Source organism: Nylanderia fulva, unplaced genomic scaffold (assembly GCF_048542155.1).
Source record: "Nylanderia fulva isolate GAGA-0341 unplaced genomic scaffold, ASM4854215v1 Scaffold99, whole genome shotgun sequence".
Lineage (NCBI taxonomy): Eukaryota > Metazoa > Arthropoda > Insecta > Hymenoptera > Formicidae > Nylanderia > Nylanderia fulva.
The window spans coordinates 7,391-35,259 of NW_028191123.1; the positions used below are offsets into that span (position 1 = coordinate 7,391).

Genomic DNA, 27,869 nt, shown 5'->3' on the forward strand with positions numbered 1-27,869 from the left:
ACTAGCTAAAATCAGGATAAATCTAGAGTCGCGTCAAACGAGCGAAAAAGAGAAACGAAGTTACCAGAGGTTTACAAATAATCATACGCCGAGTCTTGTTAAGTTTTGTATACCAATATATATATATATATATATATATATATTGAATAAAGAAAGGGAATTCTACATTTAACAAGACTAAAATCTACGAAGAAACCCCGACGATTCGGAAGTCCACTTCCCAATCCGGCAACATCCCTTTTGTGTCTCACCCGAGGCACAACAACGTACACATCGATATATACGTAAATTTATTTGTTAAAAGACATTCTGTTGCAGAATGTAGCTCAAAAGTAGAAATAATTTTGACATTTTTAATTTTATTAATTTTCGTTTTTGCCAGTCTTATATAATTTTCACGACAAAAATCAAATACGAGAAAGATACGTCACATAGCGGTAAAAACCGAACTGAAAGAACTAACAATTTAGTTAAAAGATATTTACAAAATAATTACTATAAATATTTATCTTTACATACCATAAATATTATAAGAAATATTTAATCTATGTTTTAATATATTAAATAAAGATTTTTATAAAACATTTTAAAAATATTTATATAATATTTGAAAAAAATATATTCATAAATATTTATGAATCTTTATCATAAATATTGTGTGCTGCCTGGGATATATATAAAATTAAGGAGGTAGCAGCAATACATGTATAAAAAAGTAAAATTTCAAGAATTCTAGCAAATGAATTATATTTCAATAGCGAAAATGATGATTGGTTTTTTATGAAATTACAAACTTACAAAATTACAATTTATTATTATATATTATATTGCTAATCGTCATCGCTGAGATACTGTTCTAATGGATTTGGACCTTTTCTTTTTGGTTGAATTGTTGATGTTATCTCAGGATTATCGGCTGAAACAGTCATACGTAACGTTTGAATTTATAAATGTTTAATTTATAATAATTATTATAATTGTAATAATTTTAACTATTATTACAGAAAGAAATATATTATATAAATAAATATATAGAAATTTATAATAATAAATACGAGAGTGGTTTGAAAAGTTCGTGTAAAAATGAAAATTACTTCATTTTTTGAGATAAACCTTTTTCATTTTTTAACATAGTCTCCTTTTAAGACTTATGTCCATGATCCGAAAACTCGGACCGATTTCTCGAATTATTTTTATCACCAGATATTTGTTTTCAGATGACTGCAGATGGTGTTACAGTTAGCTACATTTGTAAATTTAGCCAAGTACCAACATAAGCATTGTATATATATATATATATATATATATATATATATGAAATAACCTCAAAACATCATATTTTTAATATTTTTGAAAGGTTATGAAAAATATTGAATTATTGTATATAAGATTAAGTTTTTATTTTATTGAATTTTTGTTTCTTGTTGTAGAACGTAATAATTACTTGAACGGTATGAAATTTTTTTTAGCCTTTAATGTCTAAACATTTATTTAAGACATTTTTAAAAAAATTTTATAAAATTTTTTAATATTAAATGTTCATTATTGTTTTTAGTTTACCGTCATCATTAAGTAAATATTATTACAAAACTACAATAATTTTGACATTTGTTGATGTTACAATTGCTTTTTAAAGGTTGGGTGCCTGAATTTATACTAACATGAACTAGTAACTGTTACGAAAAAATAGGACAAGACATATTTTTTCGTTCGAACTTTCTATACGCTCAAGGTCCGTGGATGAACGACGGGAGGAAAAGAAAGGTCCTCGCATAAACCGCCATTTTTGGGCCACGAAGTTATGTGTGTTGTATGTCGGTGTATATCGTACGAAGTGCTGGTAAAAAAACCTTTAGTTGAACAGCTGTCCGATGAATGGATTGGCGGCGCCATTTTGGAGCCAAATATAAATGCGATGACCTTTCTTCCCCTCCCGTCGTTCATCTACGGACCTTGTATACGCTAAATGCGCATCGCAGCGGTGCGATAAAAGCGCTATTTGAGTGGCACAATTGTACACTTTTTGGGTCTTTTATAAATAATAAATTAAATTATTTACAATTATTATTATTCAGTGTGGATTTCGAGCAATAAAATCTGATGGATTTCGATCAAAAAAGTATTTCAAAAAGTAGTCGATTTGTAAAGAGTCGTCATGTATTCAATGTTTTTGAAAATATTGATCCTGAATATAGATTTATCGAAGGATCTGTCATTCGTGAAACTAGTATAAATGAACCACCTTATCGAATTAAAATAGAGGTAGATATATGTATATGTATAATTAAATAGATATATCAATATGGTTCCCTTATAGAAATGTATCACTAGTAACGCCAATTTATCACTTATTTCGAGTACTTACATTGTATATCAATATTTTAAGTATTCGAAATAAATGATTAATTGGCGTTACTAGTGATAAATTTCTACAAGGGTTAGAATTTAAATATACTTTTTTAATTGCATAAAAAATAGTAATACTAATAGCAATAAATAGCAACTAATAATCTTAAATATAGATCTTAATTTTTTCTTTTCTTTCATATAGCTGAATAAAGATCGGTCTATTAAAAGTTTTTTTTGTAATTTTGTAAAGCAGGAAAAGGGAAATGCAAACACATTACCGCAGTTTGCATTTTTATAAATACGGAAAATACTACATCAAAAACTGATGAACCTTTAATATGGAATAAACCTTCTAACCAGCATAATTAAATACATATTCTAAAGAAATAAAAATGCAAGAGATGTTTCCATACAAATTCACAATATCTGACTTTGGCGAACGATTTGAAGTAGATGATGTCAAACATATCTGCAATACATTTAAAAATAAAATCTAATTAGGTAAAAATGCTACAAATTGAAAATAATTGCATATTAGATCGTGAAAAAGTGGCTATACTTGTGAAGCTTTTTCTCAAGTTGTTGAATTTTTACACGAATATCAAAATTTTAGACAAGTTTATCATAGCTATAAAGTAATAAAATGTGATATATAGTCATTTTAAAATTAAGTTAAACAATAATAAATTAGTAAAAGTAAGTTAAACAAGTTATCATACCCTCTGAATCTTAAAACTGAATTTGACAAAGTTAAAGTAGACTTAACGAAATGGAAAGAAATTTGTACAAAGTCAATATCTCAATCTATGTCAGCTATTTGGTTTATCGAAAGAAAACGTAGAATCACGGGCTAGTAAGCGATCCCAGGGCCGGATTAACATAATGGCCAACCCGGCTTTTGCCGGGGGCCTCGCAATTAGGGGGGCCTCAAGTTTGTTGAAATATTTTCCAAAAAAAAGAAAAAAAAACCATTTAACAGCAAATTAGTAAATGAAAACTTTTTTTTAATTTGTGAAAATTCTCGTAGCGCTCGGTGCTTGACGCTCAGTGATGCGCCGACGATGCCGACAGCGTCGAGCCGTCGAACCGCCGAGCGCCGCCGAGTCGCCGAGCGCCGAGCCGCCGAGCACCGAGCTACGATTTTCATTTCTTGTATGCGCCCCCACCACGCGCTCCGGCAGCAGGCAGCTAGCATAGCGTCCCGAAATCCGAAATCACTGATAGCTGATAGCGGCGGCAGCGGCGCGCGGCGCTTCGACTCTATTCGACAAGTCGGCAATAGGCTCCATTCGTCCGCTACTACTTCTTGCGCTCGCTAGAGAAATGTAACTCTAGATCAAGGAACAGCTTCGTATATTTTCTAGGAGATAATTTAGTTTTTTAGCGCTCAGGGTTAATGAAACTTTTAAGTTTTGATTGAGAATAAAGTAATTTATTTCAAACGCTTGTAATAAGAAATACTAAAAAAAGAGAAGCCAGGAAATTAATTAGTGTCTTTTTTGTTGCTTTGTGTCTTTCTATTTCCTTGTCTTTTGCTATTTTTTACGGCACATTTATAGCAAAATGAAACGAAATTTTGAAAGTGGAGCTCAAAAAAGGAAAAAAGTTAAAAAAGAAGAATTATTCATTAAAAATATGAAAAATATAAATTCGTATTTTCAAACAACAAATACTAGCACTGAAAATAGTACAGATGTCACTACTCTGTCGGTTAATTTAGATTCCTCTGTGTCTAATTCTTCTTCCATTTTACCTGTCGATCAAAATGATAATACTGAAACTGTCATTTCTTATTCTGACAATGACAACGGATCTAAAGAATAGAGTACAGATCCACCATTGGAACCACACGTTTTGGAAATCGGTCCATCTACATCTAATACTCCCAACTATATTGAATCAAATTATACTGATGATCGGATAAATGATAATGGACAAAGTGCTATTCCTCATATTTCTGATAGTCAATTAAATGAACCAAGTTCAGATCCAGCTTTATGGGAGCTTTCTCGAGGAAGTCGAAACGCTTTACAGGAATACTGGATTAAAAATGGATTTACAAAATGCCAAAATTCCTATTTTTACCGGGAACTTCAAAATGGAGAAAAGGTTAAACGCGAGTAGGTTTTATATTCGCCGTCTCAAGGCAAAATTTTTTGCTTTCCTTGTAAATTGTTCAATGAGTCGGATACTTCATTTACAACTGGCTTTAATGATTGGAAACATGGATTAAAATCCATTTCAGATCATGAAAATAGCTCTGAGCATAGAAAAAATTTATATACTTATATCAGGCGCACAAAAGTAGTCGGAAGAATAGATACTGAACTACAACTTCAACTTAACGAAGAACGTAATTACTGGATCGAAGTATTTCGAAGAATAGTTGCTGTAATAAAATTTCTAGCATCAAGAGGTTTGCCTTTTAGAGGTAGCAATGAAATTTTCGGTTCTAACAGAAATGGTAATTACTTAGGAATGTTAGAACTAATAAGCGAATTTGATCCATTTTTGCGCGAACATGTAAAAAAGTTTGGAAATAGTGGACGAGGAAAAACTTCTTTTCTTTCCTCAACAATATGTGAAGAATTAATCAAGATTATGGGGAAAAAAGTATTTATGGGAATTATAGCCGAGATACGACAAGCGAAATATTATTCTATTTCAATAGATTCAACGCCTGATGTAAGTCATGTAGATCAGTTGACTTTCATTATCCGATATTGTAAAAACGGTAAATCAGTTGAACGATTCTTAAAGTTTATACCGATTTATGGGCACGACGTAGAGAATCTGTGTAAAGTTGTCATCAAGTTTCTAAATAAAAATGATATATCCATTTCAAATTGCCGAGGCCAGTCGTATGATAATGCCGCAAATATGGCTGGACGATATAATGGATTGCAGGCCAGAATTAATGACATTAATTCTTTAGCATTTTTTATTCCCTGTAGTGCACATTCTCTAAATCTTGTTGGCGTTCAGGCCGCAGAATCAACAGAAAAAGTTTGTATATATTTTGATTTCGTTCAAAACCTATATACTTTCTTTTCTGCATCAACGCACCGATGGGCTGTTTTAATAAGAGCATTAGCTACTTTAGGTCCAAGACAAAAAGTAGTTAAAAATTTGTCTGATACGCGCTGGTCAGCTCGTGCTGATGCTGTTTTCGCATTAAATAATGGATATAAACCTATCAAAACAGCTTTAGAAACACTCATTACTGCTGAAAATGAATCCGAAGAAACTAAAACCCGAGCTACTGGTTTGAAGAAAAATATGGAAAGATTGCAAATGGTTTTTCTAACTATTTTTTGGAACGATGTATTAATGAGACTTAATAAAACAAATAAGATGTTACAGAAAACAACGTTGACCTTGTCTGTTGCTGTCAAAATGTTGAAATCTTTGACGTTATATATTAACGAAAAGAGACTTCCGTTTCCGGTTGCGTGGTAGAAGGTTGAAGGATTGTCGGTGTGTGATTCTAAGTGAAGTATTAGAGGTGTGAGGGAGAGAAAGGGGGAGAGAGAGTGAGAGAGTGAGAGGCTGGAGACAGGGAATGCAAGGGGAGTGCAAGCAAGTGGGGTGAGAAGGGAACAGAGCAGTGAGAAGGAAGAGAAGTGAGGCAGGAAGAGTGAGTCAGCGTTTAGGAAGATAGGTAAGGGGAACGAGAGGATAGGAAGGAAATAGGAAGGGGGGAGAGCAGGTGTAGAAAGAGTGGAGAGAAAGGGGACAAGTGTAGGTCCGGAAAAAGTTACTAGTAGCAAAGGAACGAATCGTTGGTATAGGGGAAATTATCAGGCATAGAGTATAGGAGATATAGAAGAGAGATGGAAAGAAAAGAAATGGAGGAGATAGAAAGAATAAAGAAGGCGGAAAAATGGGAGAGAAGAGGGGGCATAGGGACGGCAGAAGAGGTGTTGAAAAGGAAAAGAGAGGAATTAGAGGAAATAGGATTAAGAAAGGAGAGAGAAGAGATAGGGGATTTAGATTGGGCGTTTAGGAGAAGCAAAAAGGTGATAAGATCGCCAGAGGTAGAAAGGAGAGAGGAGGCAGGAGGGATAGGGGAGACGATAAAAGAGATGGGGAGGGAATGGAAGGAAGAGATAATACAGGAAATGAGGGAGATAAGAAGAGAGATTAGAGAAGAGATCAAGGAGGGAATAAGAGGACAGGAAGAAATAAGAGAAGAGGTAAGAGGGTTAAAGAAGGAAATGGAGGAGAGGGAGAAAAGGTGGGGGAGGGAAAGAGAGGAGTTTATGGAAAGGATTAAGGAGATGGGGGAAAAAATGAAAGAATTAGAGATGGGAAAGAAGAAGGGGAGAGGAAAAGACGAGAAGGGAGAGGAGATTAAGGGGATGGAAGATAGGATTAATAAGATGGAATGGAAATGGGAAAGAAAAGAAAGGGAAGAAAAGAGAAGGAATGTTATAATTAAAGGAGTTAAGGGGAAATATGGGAGAAGCAAAGGGACGAACAAGAAGAGAAAGGGGTGGAGGGGGAGTGGGAAGAGAAGAAAAGGAAGATACAGGAAGTGTTAGACAAGGGGAAAGAGGGGGAAGGAAAGGAGAGGAGAGAGAAAAAGAGAGGGTGGTTTGACGGGGACTGTAGAAGAGAGAAGGGGGAGGTGGCAAAGGAATTGAAAAGGTGGAAGAGGATAGGGGGGAAAGGGGAAGAATACAGAAAAAAAAGAGTACAAGAGATTATGTAGGAAGAAGAAAGAGGAGGATAATGTGGAGTGGACGAAGAAGGCAATGGAAGCGAGGACGGAGGGACAGGTATGGGAGGTGGTTAGGAGGGAAAGGGGGAAAGGCAAAGGAGGAATGGGAGGAGGGATTGAGATAGAAGAGTGGAACAGATATTTTAGGGAGTTATTAGGGGGGGGGGGTAGAATCGAGAGTAGTAATGAGAGGAAATAGGATGGAGAAGGGGAGGGAAGAAGACCAGATAGAAAAGGGAGAAATTAGGAGGGCGATAGGCAGGTTAAAGGAAGGAAAGGCGGTGGGGGTGGATGGGATACCGGGAGAAGTGTGGAAATATGGAGGGGAGGGAATTGAGAAGTGGGTATGGGAGATATGCAATAGGATATGGAAGGGGGAAGGGTGGATTGGGGAATAGAGTGAGGGGCTGGTAGTGCCAATTTTGAAGAGGGGAGAGGGAAGGGAGGTTTCAGAGTATAGGGGGGGTAACGTTGACACCGTCATTATACAAAGTGTATGCGTCGGTGTTAGCGGAGAGATTGATGGGGGAGGTGGAGGAAGGAGGGATGTTACCACCGAATCAAACTGGGTTCAGGAAAGGGATGGGAACGGTAGATAATATCTATGTTCTGAATTATTTGATAAACAGGCAAATAAGCAGGAAAGGAAGACAAATAGTGTTATTCTTTGTGGACCTGAGAGCAGCGTTTGATTCGGTGGACAGGATGAAGTTGATGACAGTGTTAAGAGGGAGGGGAGTGAAGGAAGAGACGGTGAGGAGATGTGAGGAAGTGTTAGGAGAAATAGGATTCAGGGTTAGAATAGGGGAAGAGGTGGGGGAGAAGTTTTGGACGGGGAGGGGGGTGAGACAAAGATGCCCTCTGAGTCCTCTTCTCTTTAATATGTTGATGGCGGACATGGAGGAGAAGATGAGAAAAGGGAGATGGGGAGGAGTGAGGCTAGGAGAGGGCAAGGTCTACACGTTAGCGTACGCGGACGACGTGGTATTGATGGCAGAGGATGAGGGGGGGATGAGGTGCATGATGGAAAGGTTAGGGAGATATCTGGAGGAAAAGGGACTGGAATTGAATGAGAGGAAGTCGAAGGTGATGAGGTGCAGGAAAGGTGGAGGGAGGTTAAAAAAGGCTAGCTGGGTCTGGAAAGGTAAAAAATTAGAGGAGGTTAAGGAATATAAGTATAATATTTAGGATATATAATACAAAGGAATGGGAGGCAAGAAGGACAGGTAAAGGACAGGATAAAGAGAGGGGCAGTAGCTATGGGACAAGTATGGGGGATAGGTAAAAGGAGATTTGGTAGTAATTGGGGGAGGAGGATATGGCTATTTGATGCATTAGTATGGACGGTTTTAGGATATGGAATGGAGATATGGGGATGGGAAGAGAGAGAGAGGGGATGGAGAGGTTACAAGAAAGGTATTTGAGAGGGATGTTAGGAGTAGATTGGGGAACGCCTGGTTATATGGTAAGAGAGGAGATGCAGAGGGAAAAGATAAGGACAAGGATGGGAAGAAGGGCGTGAGGATATGAGAAGAGACTAGAGGAGGGTAAGGGAGGGTGGCTGGCGAAAGTATGTTTGGGGGAGATCAAAGAAAGGGCAAAAAAAGGAGGGGTATTGTCAGATTGGGAAAGGGGAAGGAGGGATTTCTTTGAGGGTAAGGGGATGGAAATAAGGGAGATAGAGGAAAGAAGAGAAAAAGGGGAGTTCAGATGGGCAGAAGTTGAGGACTGGGAAAGGAAGGAGCAGAGGGAAGAGAGGATAGAAAAAATAGAAAAGTCGGAATACAATAGATGGTACAAGCAGGTCAAAGGGGAGGGAATACCGGGCTATCTAAAGAAAGGGTGGACGGAAGACAGGTGGAGGAGAATAGCAAGGTATAGATTGGGGAATGGGATGAGGGGAAATAGATACTAGGAAAAAGAGGAGGAGAGGAAGTGCAGAATGTGTGGGAGAGGGTTGGAAACGTGGGAGCATGTGTGGGAGGATTGCATGGAATGGGGAAGGGAAGAGAGTTGGCAGGAAATAGTGAAGGAGGTGTTAGGAGAGGAGGGAGAAGGGGAAACGTGGCTAAAAATGTTAGAGAAAGCAAGAGGGGAGGGGGAAGAGGAGGATGGGAAGGATGGAAAAGGAGGAGAGGGGGATGAGAGAGGGTAAGAGAGGAGGGAAAGAGAGAGAGGGAGAGAGTGTGTGTGAGAGAAGGGAGAGAGAGGGAGAGAGAGAGAGAGAGAGGGGGAGAGAGAGAGGGGGAGAGAGAGAGAGAGGAGAGAGAGAGAGAGAGAGAGAGAGAGAGAGAGAGAGAGAGAGAGAGAGAGAGAGAGAGAGAGAGAGAGAGAGAGAGAGGGGGGGGGAGTGAAAGAAGTGAAGGGTAACAGTAACCGGAAGCGGAGGTCCCACTTAGGTTAAGGAGTATATAAGATGGCGAAAATAGGATATAAGAAAACGTAGAATAAGAAAGACTAGGATAAAAGGGTCGGGTGTGTGTAAGAGTAGGCAGGAAGTAGGTAGGGTGGAAAGGCGAGGAAAGGCACGGTAGACGGCGAAGCGAGCGGCGTGGCGATTTTTTCTTTTTCTTTTTTTGTTATGACGATATATATGAATGTATATATGATTGTATAGATTAAGTTAATTAGATTTAAGTTATAGGATTAAGATATAGGTTAAGGTGGAATGTAAATGGAGGTATAAAGGTTTGGGACCGCTCCTTTAAACAAGAAAAAAGCGCCTTGTAATCTCTAGTTGGAGAAACAATAAACATATCTATCTATTAACGAAAAGAGAAATAAATTTGATTGGTACGAAAAGCGTGCAAATGAGATTGCGCCAAATTCTGTTTACAAAGATATTAACAAACGCATCAAAAAACGTAGTACTCGTTTGACTTATTTCGATATTACAGATACACCAGATCCAGATGTGATTCTAGAAGGAAGTGAAAAATTTAAAATTGAAACTTTCTTGCCTGTTATTGACACACTTTTAAATAATTTGACTAAACGCTCTAAAGCTTATGAAAACATTTTTGAAATATTTGGATTTTTGGAAATTTTGACTGATGTAAATGAACAAACGTTGACAAATTCATGTACACATTTTGCTTCTATTTACAATAAGGACGTAAATGAAACAGAATTGATATCAGAATGTTTTCATTGAAGAGCATATTTAAAAAATGAATTAAAAATTAATTCACACTTATTGCAAAAAGAAAAATTTTCTACAGAGAAGGAGGAATTTAAAGATGGGACAAAAGATATAGGTCAAGAAAAAATAAAAAAGCAGGAGGAAGAAATGAGTGAATCGGAAAGAACTACCGATAGAAAAAGTGACAGTGATCAAGAAGCAGATCTTAATGAAGAAAAATCTGAAAATGCCTCAATACAAAAATTAAATTTAAAAAGTTTGTATTACTATTTATATGAAAATCACCTCTTTGAAGCTTTTCCAAATGTAGAAATAGCATTGCGCATTCATCTCTGTATGATGATCAGTAATGCTACAGGGGAGAGATCATTTTCAAAATTGAAATTAATTAAGAATGTTTTAAGAAATACAATGACAGAAGGAAGATTGAACAATTTGAGTATTATTAGCATTGGAAACGAGTTTTTTAAAACATTAAATTTCAATGATGTTATTCAAGATTTCGCGAATAAAAAGTTAAGAAGACGTTTGGTACATTAATGTGATTTATTTGAAAATTATATATATATATATATATATATATATATATATATATATATATATACTAATATTAACACTAAGATATATATTAAAAGAAAGACAAATAAAAATTTTTTATTGTTCATTAAAAAGTAAAAAAAAAACAAAAATCTCAAAAAAATAATAAAAAAAATCATAAAAATCATAAAAACTATACAATAAAAAAACATAAAAACTATAAAAACACAAAAAAAAACAAGAAGAAAAAACTCCATTGACGGGTCTCCACCTTGACGTGGTAATGGAGCTTAGGAATACGATTTCTGACCAAGAGAAACCCAATATTTAATAAAGCTAAATAGCCAGTATTATTGGACATGGTACTAAGGGGCCTCATTACAAGAGATGGCCGGGGGCCCCAAACATGTTTAATCCGGCCCTGAGCGATCCCATCAAATAAAATCAAGGCAAACAAATTTTGAGAGCTTAGCAAAACAATTTAAAAATGAAAAACAAGGAGCAGGTCGCACAAACGATGCAATGAAATACGGGATTACAATGGAACCAATCGCATGGAAATGTTTTGAAGCTCAATACAATAAGAAAGCCCATAAAGTGGGAGATTGGTTATATCAATACGTCAACCATTTTTGGCATGTAGTCCAGATTATAGACATAGTAAATATAGACTGCGCGTTCCCTACATTTCCTTTGTTCGGCCGTCGTGAAACTTTAGAAAGAGAGAGCCTGCTTTCCTGGTAGCCTCCTCTCTGTCTAATGACGCGTAGTGGGGGAACGAAGTCTTCGTTGATTCGTAGAATAGAAAAGTAGTGGGAATGAAAAGGAATGAAGGAGATTCAGGAGACGCTACGAGGTAGCAGACGCAAAACATATTTTCTTATGCCCTCACTCTAGCTATTGATAGACAGAGAGGAGGCTACCAGGAAAGCAGGCTCTCCCTTTCTAAAATTTGAACTTTTAAACCAAACGCGCAGTCTATACTTACTATGTCTATGGTTTAGATGGTATAATTATAAATGATAAAGCTTTACTTGAAAAAAATGTTCATATTCGTGTAAAGATATTTACATAGTTGATCGAATACAAAAGCAATGCAATGTTTCATATTTATACTTTGATTCAAGTAATGAAATTAAACTTAAATAGCAAGATATATATTACACTCAAATTCTAATATCATTATACATATATTCTGAGTATGGAAAAATGTTATTTCTTCATTTATTCTTCAAAGGATCAGATCCTTATAACTATATAAAGGGATGAAGATTTTATGCAGCAATTAATTCTAAATATAGAAAGTTTTTATTATTGTTATTTTCTTCCAATATTTAGTAATAAGCGTTATAATAATGATAGTCAAGAAAATTGTGATGATGAACAAATGGAAGAATAACAAAAAAGAAAATAAAGATAATTATGTTACGTTAATGTATATATTTTATCATTTATCTATTAATATATCTATAATTTATAAAATATTATATTTTAATTTGAGAGTTTTTTAACAAGGCTCTGTAATATAAATATAAATTTAAAGATATAAGACAGGCAGTAAGAGCCAACTCGCGGATGACAGTGCGTTATCCTAACGAAACTAAATTTTTCGTTAGGATTAAGTGTCTGTGCACAAGGCACCAAATATTTTACTTGGTCACGGCCAAGATTTAAAATATGAAATAATCTCATATTTGAGATTTAATTTCAATAACCCTTTCACCCCCCTACGGAAATAAGTAAATGCAAGAGAAAAATATAGATCCGAAAGTCGCTGAATCGGGAATCGAACCCGAGACCTTTCGCTTGTCGGGCGACTGCTCTTCCAACTGAGCTATTCAGATCCTTTCGATTCTATACTTTTCTCTGCTATATGTAATAATGTTGATAAACAAACGCGTTTTTAAGCCAGCGTGTATAAATTGAGAGTTTTAACAAGGCTCTGTAATATAAATATAAATTTAAAGATATAAGACAGGCAGTAAGAACCAACTCGCGGATGACAGTGCGTTATCCTAACGAAACTAAATTTTTCGTTAGGATTAAGTGTCTGTGCACAAGGCACCAAATATTTTACTTGGTCACGGCCAAGATTTAAAATATGAAATAATCTCATATTTGAGATTTAATTTCAATAACCCTTTCACCCCCCTACGGAAATTCAGCGACTTTCGGATCTATATTTTTCTCTTGCATTTACTTATTTCCGTAGGAGGGTGAAAGGGTTATTGAAATTAAATCTCAAATATGAGATTATTTCATATTTTAAATCTTGGCCGTGACCAAGTAAAATATTTGGTGCCTTGTGCACAGACACTTAATCCTAACGAAAAATTTAGTTTCGTTAGGATAACGCACTGTCATCCGCGAGTTGGCTCTTACTGCCTGTCTTATATCTTTAAATTTATAATTATATTTTAACATATTTATTTATTTATATTTTAAAAATATAATACAAAATCACCTAATCTGTAAACAATGTTTAAGCTCGTATATAAACAAACACAATGATAACTTATTAACTATTACGAGGCCGTGTGCATCGAGCAAATAAAAAATTATTATAAATCTTGGAAAACTTTAATTAAAAAAAAAAAACCAATTACAAACGTTTCGACTGTACTCAGTCTTCTTCAGTGCGCAATAATCATTATAATAAATAAATAAATATAAATAAAAATTCTAATAAAAAGTCGCAATACAATGTCAAAATAAATTAAATAATTATGTCAAAATTAAAAGGCAAAATACGCTAACAATAAATTTAAATTATTAAAAATAGTTCAACCCGAACAGTCCTAATTAGATGCAAAAATCGCATTAAAATAATTTATCCGGCTAATCAATATTATTTTAAAAATTATTATTGAGAACTCGGAGTGGCACTTAGACATTACTCCAAACCAACCGCTCATCGTTAGTCGGCGAAAGGCTATCAGTCCGGCAATGATCGTGTCCATCATCTCCAAGTTTTTTTAAAATATTATAAACTGAATTTAAAAATAGAAATTGACTTATGTATGTGTAAAAAATTAAGAATTAACAATTAAAAATTAATTAATTGTTGTTTACAATTGTCTCCGAATAAATTAAGATGACCATGCCTCTAATTGTTGTTGAACTTAGTACAATACTTGACTGATGTCGAGTCATTTGAAAAGTTGAATATATAGGTGTCAATTCGCAAAAACATAAACATTTTAATAAGTCTAAAAATTTCCTATTTCTTCTAGAATGTCAAAATAAGCGTTGTTGAGCAATTCAGTGTCTGTATTATTATTTATACCATGCTTTTGTTCCTTTATGTGTATCATCTCCGAGATAAGTCTTTTATAATAGTTAGATTCAATATCAAGTATTTTGACGTTATCCCAATCAAAAGCATGTTTTTTATCTACAATATGTTCTGAGACCACAGAATGCTTAGAAGAATCAAATTTAATGTTATTTATATGCTCCTTTAGTCTAGTACGTAATTTTCTTTTGGTTTGCCCAACGTATGAAGCTTCACAGTCTTTACAATTAATTTTGTAGACGACATTATTATTGCTATTATGCGCATTTTTGTCCTTATGGACTCTGATGAATTTGTTAAGATTATTAAGACAACGGTACCCTACTCTAAAATCTGATTTTTTAATTGTCGATGCCATTGTTTCCGAGATGTTATTAATATAGGGGATGACAAAAAATTTTTTATTATTTCCTTCTATAATTTCTTTTGTTCTATTGTTGTTAAACTGCAAATTGTTTACTACTTTTATTCTTCTATTTATTTCTTTAAAAATTAAATGAATAGGGTAACCGTTGTCCAACAATGTTTCAATACACAGCTCTAGATTTTTCTTGTGATATATGGGATGAGATAATAACAATGCTCTATCGATCAAATTATAAATCACTCCTATTTTGTGGCACATGGGGTGATTCGATAAGAAAGATAGTACTCTGTCTGAACAAATCTTTTTTTGAAACCAGTCCAAGTGTATGACGTTGAGTTGTATTGAAGTGTATTGACGACAGTATAAATTTAACCATAGAAATAAATTCATTTTTTGGAATTAATGTATGTGTGTTAATATCATTCCATCTATTGCTCACATTTTCAATTGCAAGATCTATCGGAATGTTAGTGAAAAGTGAAACCACGTCTAACGATATTAGAATATCTTCCATACTGATTTTTTTACCCGCTAGCTTGCTATACGTATAATTCAAAACTGTTATTTACATTGCTTTTAACCGTGGGAATACCATTTGATATAATTTTATGTAAAAATGTGGCAATCGAGTATAGCGTGGTATTAATTGATGACACAATAATTCTAAATGGAGTATTCTTCTTGTGTATTTTTGGGAAACCATAACGTTTTGGAAGAAGGGAGTCGCTGGAACGTAGTGAAAAATATTCTTTATTGGAAATGTACCTTTTTTCTGCCATTTTTTAAGAGATTTTATATTAATAACATCTCGGAAACAATGACAATTAAAAAATCAGATTTTAGAGTAGGGTACCGTTGTCTTAATAATCTTAACAAATTCATCAGAGTCCATAAGGACAAAAATGCGCATAATAGCAATAATATTGTCGTCTACAAAATTAATTGTAAAGACTGTGAAGCTTCATACGTTGGGTAAACCAAAAGAAAATTACGTACTAGACTAAAGGAGCATATAAATAACATTAAATTTGATTCTTCTAAGCATTCTGTGGTCTCAGAACATATTGTAGATAAAAAACATGCTTTTGATTGGGATAACGTCAAAATACTTGATATTGAATCTAACTATTATAAAAGACTTATCTCGGAGATGATACACATAAAGGAACAAAAGCATGGTATAAATAATAATACAGACACTGAATTGCTCAACAACGCTTATTTTGACATTCTAGAAGAAATAGGAAATTTTTAGACTTATTAAAATGTTTATGTTTTTGCGAATTGACACCTATATATTCAACTTTTCAAATGACTCGACATCAGTCAAGTATTGTACTAAGTTCAACAACAATTAGAGGCATGGTCATCTTAATTTATTCGGAGACAATTGTAAACAACAATTAATTAATTTTTAATTGTTAATTCTTAATTTTTTACACATACATAAGTCAATTTCTATTTTTAAATTCAGTTTATAATATTTTAAAAAAACTTGGAGATGATGGACACGATCATTGCCGGACTGATAGCCTTTCGCCGACTAACGATGAGCGGTTGGTTTGGAGTAATGTCTAAGTGCCACTCCGAGTTCTCAATAATAATTTTTAAAATAATATTGATTAGCCGGATAAATTATTTTAATGCGATTTTTGCATCTAATTAGGACTGTTCGGGTTGAACTATTTTTAATAATTTAAATTTATTGTTAGCGTATTTTGCCTTTTAATTTTGACATAATTATTTAATTTATTTTGACATTGTATTGCGACTTTTTATTAAAATTTTTATTTATATTTATTTATTTATTATAATGATTATTGCGCACTGAAGAAGACTGAGTACAGTCGAAACGTTTGTAATTGGTTTTTTTTTTTTTTAATTAAAGTTTTCCAAGATTTATAATAATTTTTTATTTGCTCGTTACACATGGCCTCGTAATAGTTAATAAGTTATCATTGTGTTTATTTATATTTTATTTTTAATTTGCATGCAATTTATTCATTGGTCTTAATTAATGGTGGTTGATCATTAATCAAAATACAACTTATATGCATGATATAATCGATAAAAATTAAATGTTGGCGCCGTTTTCGCACCATCGGAATTTCGAAATTTGCTTCCACCTTGAAGCTCATCCCCACCGGCAAGAAATTCGGCAGCCAACCGAGCGCCGATACGGATACGAAACACTCGATCAGAGAAAGCCAAAGAGAAAGAGTTTGCGTTTTAATTGTGTTCCGAGTAATTATTGCTCTTGTTCAGACCTAGAGTCTTAGTAGTCTTTGAATTATAAATTTTTGTTCAAATTGGAAGATTCTCGTGATTAGGTGAAATTGAAATAAGGACGGTCGTATTGGTTCGGCATCGCCCGTGAGCTTCGGCTGAGAATTTTTGTAACGTTTCACTTTATTTCTTTTATTCAGAATATATATACATGTGTTTAATTTGAAATTAAATATTTATCTCATTTATTTATAACTGCCTTAATAAATTATCTTACAATTAATCAGAAGTGAGATACGTGCCTGCATTCTTTCTTTGTAAAACATACGGAGTATATTCGCGTATATTTGTATTTCTCTCTTTCGCTCTTATACGATTACGCTCTCGCATACCAAAACTTGTATATATTAGCAGTTTTTATATATAACGGTTCACGCGGTATGGACGTGTCTGTTCTTGAATTGTTGAAACTTTTCCGACAGTATGCGAGTCAACAGACTGTTATAAAATTTATGGTTGGGACAAGATCGCAGAAAATCGAGAATTTGAAAATGGAACGAGAACGCTTGGAAGCAATGTCGTTGGAGGAACTGCGACAAGAAGTCGTCTGTCATTACATACAATCTTCGTCCGACCCGTCCCGCATGATTGATGCACTGCTGGATCAATTGCAGCAGGCTAAGGCAGCTTAGGAGCTCCCGCCAACGGGATCACGTTCGCGCGCAACGAGTGGACGCGCGCCCACAGTATCGAGCATTTGGTCGCCCTAGGCGCCCTTGATCGAATGGTGGAATCGATGAATCTCTTCATGGAACAACAGCGGCAAATGCTAGAAAAAGTTTGCTCGTCGCTTTCTCGAAGAGAGATTTCGTCTCCCAGCGAATCGTCCCGAGAACGGGAAAGGTCGGAAGAACCGATACGTTCCCCGACGGTTAGCACGTCGTCGCCGGCCCAAGCGGTGTCATTGCTTGCGCCGCAGATTCCGGAGTTTGGTGGCACTGACGAAGAGAATATTCAGGTGTAGACTAAAAGGGTGGATAGAGTAGCCTAAGTACACGGGATTTCCGCAGACGTTGTCTTGTTAGCTGCTTCAAGTAAATTGACGAAGCTAGCTAAACAGTGATACGAGATGCAACAAGGCTCCGTATTCGAATCTTGATATGAGTTGAAGAAGGCATTCATAAAAATGTTCGACAGACGTATGTCGTTCACGGTCGCTATGCAACGCATCGAAGCAAGAAGGTGGAATCCAGGCAGAGAATCGTTTGATCGCTACGCGATCGATAAGCTTGCACCGATCCATTAACTGGACCTGCCCCCAGTCGACTCCATTAATCTCATTATTAATGGCATTCCGCAGTATTCGCTAAGAGCCACTGCACTATCCTTGAATACGAAGGAGATTGACGAATTCTTGGACGCCATGCGACGGATCACGTTTAACATTGAGAAACAGGAAGGGAAAAATCCGCATGCCAATCAGAAGGGCGTCAAAAGTAAGGACACAGCGCAGAAGAGCAGCGACGACAAGGCACAGCGTGACAAGGCCGACACAGTATGCAATTACTGCAAGAAGAAGGGTCATTGGAAGGCGGACTGCCTTTCATTAAAGAGCAAGGAGCGAGCGGCGGTGTCGACCCCATCACCGACGGCGATGTCCAAGGCATCCTCCCCCTCTCAGTCGATGGCAGCGGCGGTAGCAGAAAACGATAAGTTCTATTTAGCGGCTCCATTAATTAAAATTACAAATTTGAATAATAGCGTTTGCAATTATGTCCTTATGGACACTGGTAGCCCGGTTACATTTATATCGGTAAAGAATTACAATAAATATTTTGAATTACCGGTAGAATCGTTGGAGACGGCGGATATTCAGGTGTGGACTAAAAGGGTGGAAATTCGCTTTAACGCTTTTACGAAAACGCCTATTAATGTGTTAGGTAAAATTAATTCGAAAATTAGTTTCAGAGATTTTCCTGATCGTGTTTTTGATATTTTGTTACATGTAGTTAGTCCAGATTTTTCTGACATGGATTTAATTGTCGGACGCGATTTTTTACAGAAAAATGATCTAACGTTGATTTTCTGCCCATAGTCAACGCGTGCTTCAAATTATTTGCACAATTGCTTTCAGAAATAGATGTGTGTTATACTAGTGCAGATTCCGAGTCGATATTAAATAATTGATTAACGGATTTCGGTCCAGCGGAAAAAAACAAAATTAAAAATGACCGTGTTAGAATCTCTTAAAGCGGAAGTTGAAGTAGTCGATGATAATTATTGCGTCAGCGTTAATCTTAAAGATGATTTTTACGCGTACGCGCTGAGAAAATTCGCGTGGAAAGAACACGAACAAATCCGCGAAATAACGGACGATATAGAAGCGCGCGAAATTATTAAAAAGAGTACCTACGTCGACATACTGTGCGAGAATAGTCTCAGTGCGAAAAAAATGGAACTTTGCGACTGTGCGTGGATTTGCGTCCCTTGAACGCTAGAGTATTGAAACAAAAATACCCGTTTCCGCGCATCGAAGAGTGTCTAACTAGATTAAGCGAAAAATCGGTTTTCACATTACTAGACTTGAGAGACGGTTTTCACCAGATAAAGGTGCACCCGTCGCATACAAAATTTTTCTCTTTCGTAACGCCCGACGGACAATTCGAATATTTGAAACTCCTATTCGGCTATTCGGAGGCACCGGCCAAATTTCAGAAAAGAATAGTGCAGATTTTGCAACCTTTTATAAGGGAGGATAAAATTTTGGTTTATATTGATGACATACTAATAGCATCTCGTTTGGTAAATGAAAATTTAGATGTATTGAAAGATGTCATATTGACGCTTAGAAAATATGGTTTTGAGTTCAATCTGGCGAAATGTAATTTCTTGCGCAAACAAATCGAATATCTCGGATATATTTTTTCATATAATCAGATTACGATGAGCAGTCGTTACACTGAGGCAGTGGAAAATTTCCCTGTCCCGAAAAATATTTACCAGTTGCAGCGTTTTCTAGGCCTAGCCATTTTTGCAAATTTATCCACAATTATGCTCACAAAGCGCGACCGTTGCATGACTTGCTGTGAAAAAACGTCGATTTTATTTTCGATTCAGATTGCATTTCGGTGTTCGAAACAGTCAAGAAAGAATTGACCGCGTACCCGGTACTTCACTTGTATAATCCCTCCACGCCTACCAAGTTACATACGGACGCGAGTGCTCAAGGCCTCGATGCGATACTTTTGCAAAAACAGGCTGATGCGAAATGGGCCCCTATTGCATATTACAGTCAGAACACGAATGCGGCAGAATCTCGATATCATAGTTTCGAACTAGAAATGCTCGCGATCGTAAGAGCCGTCGAACGATTTCACATCTATTTGTATGGCGTAATTTTCACAGTCATTACGGATTGCAATGCACTGGTATATGTTATTAATAAAGCTAATTTAAATCCGAGAATCGCGCGCTGGACTCTCGCTTTACAAAATTACACTTTTCGTGTTGAGCATCGCCTAGGAAAGCGCATGTAGATGCGCTTTCACGCCAAGTTTGTTATTTAGAATCATTGCCTGTAGAAAGAGAACTCGAATTTCGTCAACTTCAGGATCATCGTTTAAAAGAAATCGCGACCGAACTGGATTACAACGATCATGACAAATTTGAATTAATAGACGGTTTAGTATATAGAAAGAGTGAAGATCGTAGTCGTTTCGCGGTACCTGAAACGATGATTAATAATATCATTCGAATCTACCACGATGATATGACACATGGCGGGGTAGAAAAAACTTTTTAGGGAATACATGGAGTTTATTGGTTCCCAACTATGCGAAAAAGAATTCGCATAGTTGAGTTATATCGACAATTGTATAACGTGTTTGATGGCAAATTCGTCAACAAATCGGTTCGAAGGGGAATCTCAAATCGAGTCTTCCCCCAAGGCACCCTTCAAGATAGTTCATAATATAGATCATTTTGGTCCTCTCCAGGAAACAGAAACCGGTTGTAAATTCGTGTGTGCGCTCATTGACACGTTTACTAGATTTACATGGCTTTTTTCCACGAAGACGACGAATACGAGGGAAGTATCACTTGAAATATTTGTTCAACGTGTTCGGTAAACCCGCGGCGATGGTGTCTGATAGAGGGTCTGCTTTTATATCGGCAGAATTTGGAAAATTTTTGGAGACGATAAAAGTAAAAATCCGAAAAGTCGCCGTGACCTCTCCGTGGGCTAACGGGATGGTCGAATGAGTTTATCGATATTTAAAAAGTAGTTTAATTAAGGCGATAGAGTCACCCGAGAATTGGAAAATCGTTTAGAATTTATTCAGTACGCGATAAATAATACATATAGTAGCGCGATCAAAAGGTTTCCTTTGAAACTTCTCCTTGGATATGACCAGCGGGGTCATGAAGACAAAGACCTTAGGGAATACATCGAATATTTGCTTGAAATTGATCAAAATACGGTCGAACAAAGAGACATAGCTTACATTATCGCGACAGAGGCGAATAACAAGTTGAGAGAATACAATAAACGTTATTGTGATTCTCATGATAAGAAACCAACCGTATATAGTCCCGAAGACCTTGTGTTGATACGAGATTTACAAGCGAAACTTGGGGTAAATAAGAAACTTAAACCGAATTACAAAGGCCCATATAAGATCGCCAAGGTACTTAATAAAAACAGATATGTCATGACCGATATTCCAGGATTCAATATAACTCAGAAACCGTATAATTCTATTTTGTCGCCCGATAAGTTGAAATCATGAGTCAAAACAATATTACAATAAAAAAAAGTGTAAATAAATAATTGTTATAATGTAATTTTATATGTACAAGCGTGTATGTGTTCGCGAGGTTTATATAAGTTGTACACTACTGTGATTATTTTGTAGCGCATCCGCGAGACCTCATTTATAAATTTATAATTAATTAGGCTAATCTCCTTGTCCATTTATATCGCATTTATTTAGATATTAAAAAAATAAAAAAACTGCGAAATATGTAACTAATATAATATGTTTTTGTTATAGGTGATAATTATACCAAATGTTTCTGTACAACATTCGGGTCGAATGTCAAATCAGTACGGCCGAACTGTAAGAAAAATTAAATATTGGCGCCGTTTTCGCACCATCGAAATTTCAAAATTTGCTCCTACCTGGAAGCTCATCCTTACCGGCAAGAAATTCGGCAGCCGACCGAGCGCCGATACGGATACGAGACACTCGATCAGAGAAAGCCAAAGAGAAAGAGTTCGCGTTTTGATTGTATTCCGAGTAATTATTGCTCTTGTTCAGACCTAGAGTCTTAGTAGTCTTTGAATTATAAATTCTTGTTCAAATTGGAAGATTCTCGTGATTAGGTGAAATTGAAATAAGGACGGTCGTACTGGTTCGGCATCGCCCGTGAGCTTCGGCTGAGAATTTTTGTAACGTTTCACTTTATTTCTTTTATTCAGAATATATATACATGTGTTTAATTTGAAATTAAATATTTGTCTCATTTATTTATAACTGCTTTAATAAATAATCTTACAATCCTTCGTTTACTGAGGATTATGACAAAAGGAGGCATCACAAAAGTAGCATTTTTCCTAAGCAGTTCTGTAGTTATTTGCGGAAAGCCATTATTAAGTCTCCCGATTTAACGAGATTTAGAAAACCAGAATTATTTATGATAAAACTATCTGTAGCTCTACCGCTGTACCCTTTTGATAAAAATGTGATAAGGCCATTTGGTGTTATTCTAATAAGAAATTTGACAGTAAATCCATTTTTATATCTGAAATACATAAGAATCCTTTGTTCAACGGTAGGAAGAGTATCATTTCAATTCTATATAATTAATGATTGCTCTGCAATTTGGATAATTATGAGAGAAAAGCAACTGGTAATGTTGCCTTTATGGCTGGTTTTGAAAGCCTAAAATCCAGATTTTAGTTAATGTAGCCAACGTTTGCAATACTTAAAAAAAAACTCGATACGGTCGTCGAATGTATGCCAAAAATGGATTCAAAAATATATTAGAATGAGATATCAAGTTTCATTTTCATAAAAAATAATATTAATCTATCTTTATTCCAATTTTTTAAAAATAGCGAGGTTGTCCACAATTACCAGGTGTAATAAATTCCAAAAGAACGGAAAATATAGCTAAAGATATACCCCCGAATTGCTTTAAAACTAAATCAGTTTTGATGTGAGCAAATCCTGTGAATCCATTACGTATTGCTAAATCTGAACCAGAAGCTGTGCATTGCATTTTTGGTTTTATTTCTTCATTAGGTAGAATTAATCGCACTTTTTCAACTTTTTTAATAGTAATATTTGTCTGTGTATATATTTCTGTATCCGTACTATAACAGAATAGTATATTCGGTTCTTTTGTTTGTAAAGATTCTGAAGGATCTGTTGGAATATCAATTTTTCGAGTATTTGGTTCAATATCTACATTATTTATAGCAAAAGTGTCAAAATTGTTTAATGCTGGATTATTTACTTAATTACTTTTGTTTTTTGCTCGTTCAAATCGTTTCATACAAGCTTCAGATATTCTCTTATCTTTGTCCGAAAAAACAGAAGGTAAAAAAGCTGGATTATTAGGATTATTGGACTTCTGTCCATCAATAAAATGCATACTACATAATCTTGAATTTTTGGTGTCTATGGCTTGCCATCCTTTCTATAAATAGTAAAGAAAAATACTGAACATTGCAGGTCTTTATTAATTAATTTTTATAATCAAATTAATTTTTATAATTAAGAAAATAAATATGATGTTTTTTAAATCGGCCAACAGAGCCAAAGCACAAAAAATTAATTATTCGGAACTGTATCTCTTGGTTTGAGATCACTAAGTTCCATATATAAATTAATCTCGAAACTTACATATGGAGAAATAGGCGCGAAAAATTTCGAGATTAATTTATATATGGAACTTAGTGATCTCAAACCAAGAGATACAGTTCCGAATAATTAATTTTTTGTGCTTTGGCTCTGTTGGCCGATTTAAAAAACATATTTATATTCTTAATATTGAGAGCCGATAAAAATATTTCTTTCTGATTTTATAAGTAAATTAATTTCTATAATTCTTTTATTTAAATTATTATGTAAAATTAAAAAAAAACAATTTAAAGGCTCAGATTAAATTAAATCTAACTAAGAGATAACTCACTGGTCGTTAGAGCCGTGAGCGATGATAGGCGCTTTACATCGAAATCTTAATTTTTCGATATAATTTAATAAAGTGTACTTATAGGTATGAAAAATTTGCTTGAAACATTGCCAAAACTAATATTAAAAAAATATTGAAATTAGTTCTTATTTTTTAGAAATAGGTAATTTTCTCGCCTATATTTCTCTAGGGAGGTCAGAGGATATTAGCGGAATTATGATTTCTCAAAAAATAAGAATTAATTCCAATATTTTAGAAAGTCTTGGCAATGTTCCAAGCAAATTTTTCATATCTATAAGTGTACTTTAAATTATATCGAAAAATTAAGATTTTAATTTAAAATCCCTAACATTGCGCACGGCTCTCACGGCCAGTTTATCTCTTACAATTAGATTTAAAAAAATACTTACTCTAAACGATTGACAGCCCAAATCCATTTCCTTTTTCGTTTAATTTCTTATTTTATATCGGGAAATGAATAAAAATAATGATCAGAATTTTTAGACTCACTATTTTTGCAATCACCTTGGCGCGCCAACTAGATGGATTATAGACAAAAAGTAGACATAATCTTAGACTTGTTTTATAGCGTTTTCGATTGGGGTGCACTGGCTGCACTGAATGTCAGGCGCGTGTTCGATTGGTAGTGCCAATGCGCACTTGGCTAGTGTTGCGTGTTCGTTTGAACGTACAACACTCGCATAGTGCGCACTCAGTGCGCACTAAGTGGCACGAGATATTTTGACGGTGCCAGTTCAGTGCACTGGATGCATGCAAGCAGTAGGGCATTCTTTTGAACGAAAATTCGACATAATGAGCAATTCGGATTTGGCTCTCTTTAATATTTTGGAGACATTTTTGGAATCTTCTTCTAGTTTAAGCGAGCAAGAAGAAATAATTACAACTCTTCGAACTAGAAGAATAATTCCAAAAACTGTAAATTATGTAGAATGTGTGAAAAAAATGGATAATGACACTGTAAGTGTTATATCTTTTTATATAAACATCGAACCTATACCCTTTTTTAAAATATAATTAATGTACTTAATGTAATAACATTTTTATACTGAATAATAATAATTTTTATATTTCTCATACGTGATATTCTTGATCATCTTCTATATTTAATTACATATAATAAAAATCATTACTTAACTGAACACAAGATGTCGAGGTTACTTTTTCGTTCTTCCCGGAATCTAGTCAACTCAAGTGGCACTGAAAATTTCGGCGTGTTCTTTTTCACCTGCACTATTCAGTGCAACCCATGGAACTTGTCCAGTGTTCGTGTGAACTGAGTGCGCACTGGTGCGCACTAACTTTTTCCCAATCGAAAACGCTATTAGATGCATTCTGGATTTTGGAACACATTCACCAGTCTATATACTGTCTACATACCAGTATATATTTGTCTACATACTGTCTAAACATTGTCTACATTGCTCAAATATTGATGAAATAATCTGTCTAAAATCTGTCTAGTCGGTTTCTAAACATTGCCCACAGTTTGGACAACTTGGACAACATTCTGACAAAGGTATGAGCTTTTCAGAAATCACACTGATCGACTCTATTTTGTGTTAATTTTTTATTTTAATATCGATTATGTATTTAGCACTGTTTTGGTACTAAAATAAAAAATAAAAAAATAGAATTAATTTATTTCTTAAAAAACTTATATGACTTTTTAAGGCGTCCAAACTGTCAAGATCTCGCTGAAAGACAGTGAAGAACTAAAATGTGTAAAAAAGATGAATAATATATAAACATATGTATATCTGATTTCCCTGTGTTGGGATCGTATCAGAAACATTAAATAGATCAAAATAATAATAACATATTTAATTGTAATAGCCGCTTTTTGCATGTACTTTATATAATTCTTGTAACTAAACTTGAATACGAGATAGACAGTGCATCTTGTGTCGCATAGCGGCAAATGAAGGAACTATTACAAGATAATAACAGTTCTGTACGGGATGTGAACAATAGTTTTCTTAACAAGTTTTAGATAAAATTTAGACAGATTTCTGTCTTGAAGTGTTGAATAATTTTGTGTAGTTTTTAATAGTGTAGACAATGTTTTTTTTATAAATCGTAGACAAAATCTAGACAGATTCCTGCTAAAAAATGATGAACAATCTGAACCAGTTTTGTACAGAGTGTGGACAATAGTTTTCTGAACAAGTTTTAGATAAAATTTAGACAGATTTCTGCGGAAAAATTATGGATAATCTGAACCACACACACACACACAGTTTTGAACAAAATGTTTTGTACACAGTAATTTTTTGAACAAGTCTTGGACAAAGTTTAGACGAATTTTATCCAGTGTTAGATGAATTTTTTTATAAAATATTTAATTATAGTCAGTCTGTATATACAGAGAGAAATTTTGCTTAGAATTTACTCTAGTAATTATAGAACAATATTGAAAGAATTTTATAAAAACTCTGACTAATATTTAATAAATAAAAATATTAATTTCTACCCCAATAAGATAAATTAAGTTTCATTAATTTTGCTAAAATTTTAATATTTTAAAACATTAAAAAATTATGCTTCCTTAAGTGTTTTAAATAGAATACATATGTATAAAATTGTAAGGCATATTCGAGAAGCCGTTTCTCGATGTTTTCGGCAAGGTCATCACTTTCGACTTATTTTCGCGACCGCGCGTTCCAGATGGACAAATAAGCGTTTTTGTCTGAATTTCGTTCTTCAATAGGTCGATCGCAAGCGAATCACGATAGGGCACGCACGTGTCACGCGTCGATCATATGATCTATCGGCCGTTGTCGTTACAGATGTACGAATTCGGAGCAGTCTGCCCTGACAGCCCGTCTTGAAAGTTTGAAAAGAGATTAGAGTGGCGGGAATCGCGTATAGTTAAGAAGCGAACGCGTTATTAGACAATTGTTTCAGTTCAGTTTGTAAAATAAATCATTTTAAATACATCTCACGAAACCGTTCACTCTCTTTTCACAGAATCCTACTGCAGATTTACGTTCTCGGCGTAAAATAAATATTTCCCTTCTGTGCACCAAAAATAATTTCGAAGGTTCACGCACAACATATAAAATATTTTTGCTTAGAATTTACCCTGAAAATCATGGTAATTGTAGGACAATAGAAAGAATTTTATAAGAATTCTAATATTTAAAAGATAAAATAAGTTTCATTAATTTTGTTAAAATTTCAATAATTTTAAAACATTAAAAAATTATGATTCTTTAAGTGTTTTAAATAGAATACATATTAAATAGAAAATATTTTTGCTTAGAATTTACCTTGAAAATGATGGCAATTGTAGGACAATAAAAAGAATTTTATAAGAACTCTAATTATTAATAAATAAAAATATTAATATCTACCACACTAAGATATAAAATAAGTTTCTTAAAAGAACAAATTTTGGATAAAGTTTAGACGAATTTTATCCAGTGATGATTTGGACCGAATTTGGCCACAATCTAGACACATTGTCTTTCGACAAAATCTAAATGGACAAAATCTAAGCTGCCTATTCAAGAACTGGACGTTTTGTTTTATGTTGGTTCTGGAATATATTTAGACGTCTATATGTCTAAAATATGTCTATTCAATCAAGTATTTGTTCGGAATACATCTATTATAGTATTTGTCAAGTATGTCGAAACCTCGTCTAGTTGGCCCACTAGGGAATCGTGGACGTTTTTCTTGTAGCTCGGTTTCTTGCACTGGTTTTTAAACGGTCCAATAACGATAAATAATATGCATCTATAATAGTTTTCCATATAGTCGATGAAGATTATTCCTTGCGAATCCCAAAAGATAGTCGTCATAATTGTCCCGGTTGAACGAACGTTCTTCGCTTTCTTTGATGCAGACTCCTCGCTGGCAACTCATTGTTTGGATTGTTCTTTGGTCTCAGGCGTGATGTATTCATGTTTCGTTCACCGTGACGAAACGATGCTTAAAGTCCTGTGGATTCCGTTGAAACAGTTACAAACCGTCCTTGCAACATCTCACACGATTTCGTTTTTGATCAACT

The 27,869-nt window shown here is 34.7% G+C and overlaps 2 protein-coding genes across 12 annotated transcripts in view; both read right to left on the bottom strand.

The window, feature by feature from the left end:
- Positions 1 to 730: 730 nt before the first annotated feature.
- The window catches only part of magu (SPARC related modular calcium binding-like protein magu), a 202,282-nt gene continuing 175,143 nt past the window's right edge, over positions 731 to 27,869 (bottom strand). For all 11 annotated transcript variants that reach the window (XM_085490160.1, XM_085490158.1, XM_085490157.1 and 8 more), the window contains one exon: positions 731 to 916. In XM_085490160.1, coding sequence (XP_085346286.1) covers positions 831 to 916 — 86 coding nt within the window. In that variant the 3' untranslated portion in view covers positions 731 to 830. The remainder of the gene's footprint in view (positions 917 to 27,869) is intronic.
- LOC146719415 (uncharacterized) lies at positions 13,961 to 14,671 on the bottom strand. Its single transcript, XM_085490166.1, has one exon. It carries the CDS (start codon positions 14,669 to 14,671, stop codon positions 13,961 to 13,963), a length of 711 nt encoding a protein of 236 aa, XP_085346292.1.